The sequence below is a fragment of the Marmota monax genome, unplaced genomic scaffold, assembly GCF_021218885.2.
Source record: "Marmota monax isolate L192 unplaced genomic scaffold, Marmota_monax_Labrador192_F-V1.1 WCK01_AAM20220418_F8-fsc00174, whole genome shotgun sequence".
Lineage (NCBI taxonomy): Eukaryota > Metazoa > Chordata > Mammalia > Rodentia > Sciuridae > Marmota > Marmota monax.
Window position 1 is genome coordinate 31,035 of NW_026694860.1, and position 6,000 is coordinate 37,034.

The 6,000-nt window shown below is 43.5% G+C and overlaps 1 protein-coding gene across 1 annotated transcript in view; it reads right to left on the reverse strand.

Moving 5' to 3' along the window:
- The window catches only part of LOC124080514 (histone deacetylase 2), a gene marked incomplete at its 3' end in the record, with an annotated part of 28,041 nt that extends 23,022 nt beyond the window's left edge, over positions 1 to 5,019 (reverse strand). Inside the window, 1 exon segment of the mRNA XM_046426447.2 lies at positions 4,812 to 5,019. Coding sequence (XP_046282403.1) covers positions 4,812 to 4,863 — 52 coding nt within the window.
- Between the last annotated feature and the right edge of the window lie 981 nt (positions 5,020 to 6,000).

A 6,000-nucleotide genomic window follows, 5' to 3' on the forward strand; every position in this document is an offset into this window, starting at 1 on the left:
TGATTTTATTCCTACTTCAGGTCCATGCTTCCACAAACTTTTAAATACCAGGATTTTCTCAAGTTCTCTCTTTCATTTAACAAATCAAGAGCCTACTATATGTCAGGCAGGCACTGTTCAGAAACCTGGGTACATCAGTGAATGAGTTCTGCCCTAAATCTCTGAAGAATGAGCTCTGGGTCCTTTTGTCTACCTACACTGTCTCTTTCAAATCCTCAATATTTTACAAGCTATCAAATGCAAAATTTCTACAACTAGTCTCTCCCATCTGGGTTCCAGGCTATTTTCATGTGAAATAAATACAGATCTCAAAACATAAGATGTTCAAAATAAAGCCCTGGATCAGTCTTCCCAATCTCAATTAGTGGTTCCAAGACCCACCTAACTGCTCTATCCAGAAATTTAGGAGCTATCCTTTACTCTTTACCACCATTTCCCTAGCTCCAACCCTATTTCCAATCCATCAACAAGCTCTATTAGTTTTACTGTCCAAACTCTCAGACATCACTATATTTTATGTGGACCAACATGTGTTCAATTCTTGCTTCTAGCCTACCATCTACCCATTAGGGGTATGCTCTCTACTTAAAAAACTTCAAGAGCTCCCACTCCTTGAATAAAAGTCAAAAAATCTCTTACCACAAAGTCTTCTCTGGCCATTTACTGCCCAGCCTTGCACCCCATAATTCCCCATGACTTCTTGCCTGTTTTCTCCTTGATATGCCAAGCTCTAACCGAAGGAGAAACTGGCCCACTGTCTTCCTTTAGGTCTTTCCCGGTCTGACCAATTACTCTATCAAAGGTCTCCTTTATTACCAAGATGTAGACTTTTATCTTCCTCTTAACATATAATCATTCCCCCATCAACTATTAAGGATTTAACACCATCAAAAGTTTTTATTAAGAAAAAGACATAATTACTAATTTTTGTTATTGTTGCAGAAGAAACTGCAAAAAGAAAAAGTCTTCAGATTCCAGGTGCTAATCTTTTGGACATTGTAATTAGAGTCAATGTAGAAAAATAAAGTGGTAGACTGATGGAATACTACTGTTTTCATCTATAAAACCGACAAAATACCTATCCATAACTCACAATGGTTATAAGAATTAAAAGCTTATATTACAATGGGGAAACACAAAATTAAAGCCATAGAAGCAACAGGAAGAAAAAAAGTAATAATTTGCTGATGAAGTGAAAACTGAAGGAAGTGAGGAAGAAAGGAATTTGGGGAAAGAAGATTCAAGCCTAGAAAATCTCAAAAAGTTCTACTATATTTAATAACTATGTGCAATTAATAGAATTTATGACCTACTACTATAGTCCATTCAGCATTTTTGCCCTCAAGAAACAATTATCCATTTTATAGAAAATAAAGATCTGTAGCACAGCTAAGACCCTATGCAGCTATATTAAAGGCAATCTAGTAAAACACTGGCAGGGGTTTTAAGTAAAAATGTCAGAAAATCCCTGGCAACAGCTGGCTGCCTAGTAGAAGTCCTCTGCTAAAGTAAATCCAGAGTACACTGGGAAGTATGATCTTTGTAATTGTTATAGTCTATCTTTGTATAGTGTTGAGTGCTTTTCTCTGAATCATCTGTTTCCAAACATTTTGATTATGCACCCCCATAAGAGGAAAAAAATAAAAGCACAAAGCAATTTGTGCTTAATTATATAAATTATATAGGCATTCAATCCTACTACACTGCATACAACATAAAACACTAAATATGATAGGTCTTAAGCTTAATTCAAAACAAAATACAGTTAACATTCCTAAAGTATTAAAAATACATTAAAATTAGAACCCAGCATAGTTTCATTTGCCAATTACATTTAAATAGATGAAAATCACATCATTTTAAGGCCAGAAGGGATTTTAGTGACTAATTAGTAGCATATCATTTTGAAAATTATCAATCTAGTGTAAAAGATGACTAAAGTTTAGAAACGTGCCCTTGGAAACTCTGAAGGCATGAGTCAATATCCAGAGTATGAACTCTTTACTTTTGTTCAAAGATTTATCATCCACAAATACCTGAAGGTTCACTTGGGACCAGCATTTCAGTGATTTAAAGAGTACAATACTGAAGACTATAAATCATGGAGAGAATACATCTACTTTTATAAGTCCCTTTTATTGAAAAGCACAAAGTCTCAATTCTCCGAGTTGCCAAGAGGCTCAGAGTGTACTTACCAGCCCCAGAAAGCCAATAGTTCTATTCCCACATTCTATACATAACCTATAGTTACACAACTTACTACATCACTCCTTTTCTCCTTTCTTCTTCTTCCTTTATCAACAAGTTAAAACCAATTAATCTGGGATACAAGATTATTCAGACCCTATTACCACTGATACTACCTATTCACAGTCCAATCATCTTATATACCTGAAAGTATAATACTTTGATATAAAATTAAAAAAAAAATTATGGCTACTTTTATAACCCAAGAAAGCAGGGTTTTTGGGTAGTGAACATAGTTTAGTATGCTATCACACATTAATTAGCACAATTACACCTATTCAATTGAATAATAATCGTTAGCCCCCCCCAAACCTCAAAATTCCAAGTGTAAACAACTAAAAAGCCAATTTAAAAAAAATAAGTCAAAGAAGTACCAAAGATAGGAAATAGATAACCCACCAGAGATTTCCAAATTGTTAGTTATACATCTGGCTGCTGACCATCAGGGAAAGTCGTTGATGGGGCTAACATATTGATTCAACTATGATCACAAAACATTTAAAGTTTCTCCACTCTGTTCATTGGCCTGCATCCTATTCCTGGAACCAGTGCCTGCTCACTCTCCCTCAATAAAGACTCACCACACATGGGAGCAGGAAGAAATAGCTACAGAGAAAACTGCTACTCAGGTATACCTCCTAGTTCTGCAATTCAAACTTCATAACAAGTTACAAGCAATTTACCCCATCATAGCCTATCACTGCCAACAGTAACTGGCATTCCAAGAAAAGCCTGAGTACTAATTTCCCCATTTTGTTAAACCTCTTTTCTTTACACCAAGCTTTAATAAAAACAAATCTCTAAACCTTAGAAACAATATAAATTTTAAAACTTAAGTTACATATAGGTTATTTCCTTTCCAATTTGATGAAGGGACTGCAGGCAAAGTTTTGCCATTAATCCAAAACATGCAATGAAATGCATGTTAAAAACTGACATGGTCTCCCATTTGTACACCTCTACACTGACCTCTACATTGGTATGATTTCAAATCAATTTAACACACATATATGGCCTTTTCAAAAAGTATTTTCTACAACAGGGTTGTAAGATTTTAGTTTTTCCAATAAGTGACACAGTGGCTTGACAATAGGCATAAGATTATCATTGCCAAATGATGGTATGACCATTTTTAAGTTAAAGTTAGGCCTAATCCTCTAGGGTCTACCCATTTCTCTTTTATGTGTGATTCCAATACACCAAATGACAGAAAGACCTCCAAAATTTGTATTGCTTTGTAAAATCAGACAGGATTATCAGACAGGATTTTCAGGTCATTAAGGCAAGCTAGCTTCTTTGTTGAGTTTCCTTACTCCACCTTTCAAGGGTAATCTATTAGTCCTATAAAATTTGTGAAACAGATTACTACTCCACTTGGTATATAACTAAAGCTGATACAGGAAACAGATTTCACAAATTTAATTTCAGAAATTTAAATTTCAGTGCTCACACTCCAACTGAGAACCCTCAAAATTAAAATTATCTGACTGCTATAATTCACTGTATTTTGAGTTCAAGCTTACCTGATTAGACTATTTAGTCCTTTACACTACTTCTCAAAAAGTTTTCCTACACCAGGATTTCCACCACCTTGCCTAAGCTCTCCCAAACCTACAGAGCAGGGTATATATTTCCTGATCGAACAAAGAGCAACAAAGAAGTGGGTGGTAACCACCTCCCATAGAGGCAAGCCAGGACCCATCGAGTCAGATCTACCACACAAGCAGAAACCGCTCCAGGTTTCCCTACCACCGTCTCTTACTTCACTTGAGGACTACCTACCTCAAACTCGAAAACCTAATTGTTACCGAGGAAGTGCAGCCCTTTCATTTGAATCCTGAGAAAGTGGCGCTCAAAGAACGAGGAGAACAAAGGGTAGGGATGGAAAACACGGGTGTGAGGGTGCCACTCGCCGGAGTTGGGCCCCCACCCTCAGTAACTCCTCTCCAGCACCGACCGGTGGCGGTGACCGGGGTGAGGCTGGAAGGGTGAAAGACGATGCTGGGCAGACAGAAAGCTGGGGAAGCGCTCGCAGCCGGGGAGCTAGGGGGTTAGGGGGAGGGGAGAGGTACGAAGGGGCGGAGCTCTCCCGGCCACCGGGCTTTGTGTAGTCGCGGCTGGGGCTGAAATTATGAGTCTATGGATAAGGATCGGGTGCAGGAGGCTGGAGAGGACCCCCAAACCTGCCCTGCGCTGGAGGCGGGCGGGAGAGGTGCGAGGACAGGCCGTCTTCTCCCCGCGACCACGAAGCCATGGTAGGCCGACGCCAACCCCGCGGTCGGTTGCTGCGGGCCGGCTTACAGCACCGCCGCAGGGAAAGGCGGCGGCAGGCCAGGCGCCCCTATTCCCGCCCGCAGGATCCCAGCAGCCGCTCCGGGAGGGGGATCTCCCACTGACCAAGTCGGGTGGGGAATGGGTTAAGATGCGGCCAAGCGTCGGTCCCTCCTCCTCTCCACCCCTCAGCACCGGCACCCACTCGCGACGGCAGCCGCGGGGTCCCGCGCGGCTCCAGGCCAGTCGCCTCTGCCCTGCCCGCCCACCCTGCCGCTCGCCCGGACTCTCACCATCGTAGTAGTAGCAGACTTTCTTCTTGCCGCCTCCTTGACTGTACGCCATGGGCTCCCGGGCCACCGCAGCCTCTGGGCTCCGGCTCCTCCTCCTGCTGCTGCTGCTGCTGTTGCCGCCGCTCGGCGGGGAGAAAAGGGTTGGGGGGCAGGCGGGGGTGGCAATCCCGCGGGGAAGGGCAGGTCGGAGGGAGGAGAGGAGGGGTGCCGGGAGGGTTCGGTACCGCCCGGCCTAGGGGCCGAGAGAGCGGAGAGGGGGGTGGCAGCAGCGCCAACTCGCGACACTGGGGAGGGGGAGGGGGCCGCCAAACCACCTCTGGAGGCCGAGGGGAGGCGGGATGCATCCACTGTGGCTTCGACGGGGGAGGATGGAGTATGGCTGGAGAAAGAGGCCGCTTCGGATCTGGGACAAAAGTTCTTTGAACAATGAACAGCCTGGGGAGGGCGGCACGGTACATTGTCTTTTTACGAGAAAAGTGGTAAGCTTTCGCTCCGCTGGTAGATAAAGGGAGCGTGGAGCGGGGTTGACGTTCCCCCCTCGGATCTTTGCACAGTGGATGCGCCTATGCTGAGCTTGCGCAGTCGGTGTCTCCTCCTCAACTGTAGCCTTGGCCGTCTAGACCCCCTCCGTGTCGTCCCACGCTGCTCCCCTCCCCCACTGTCGCGAAGCTCCCGCCGGAACCAGCCACGTGCCGCTGGCCGGGCAGGGGGAAACCATTCTCAAGCTGCTTTCGGGCTTCGGAACCGTCCCGCTCCAACGGTGGGGGTGTAGCCCATGGCCATAGTACCTGGTTGCCTACTTTTCTCATTTATTTTTTCTTTTTTGCTGATAATTGCTCCGAGTTACTGACTTATTACAGATATTAAGGGAATAGTGAACTGCCTGGGTTTGAATAAGCATTTATGGAACTCTTGCATTAGGCTTGGTTCTAAGCATTTGCATTTATAATGTTTCATTGATATATCCATTTATAATAAATACATATTTAAGGCACCCAACAATGCTGTAATGTGCTATTTCTATTCCTTCTTTGTAGGTGGGGACCCTTGGAAGAACTTGGTCCTTTTAAATGCTAAATAGTGGTCTGGGAAGTTTGAACTCATTCTTCCAACTCCACACACCTTAGCTACTCCCCGTAACTGCTTCTGCAGCTAGATTGACGCTGGAATATAGAAATCTAAGAGAAAG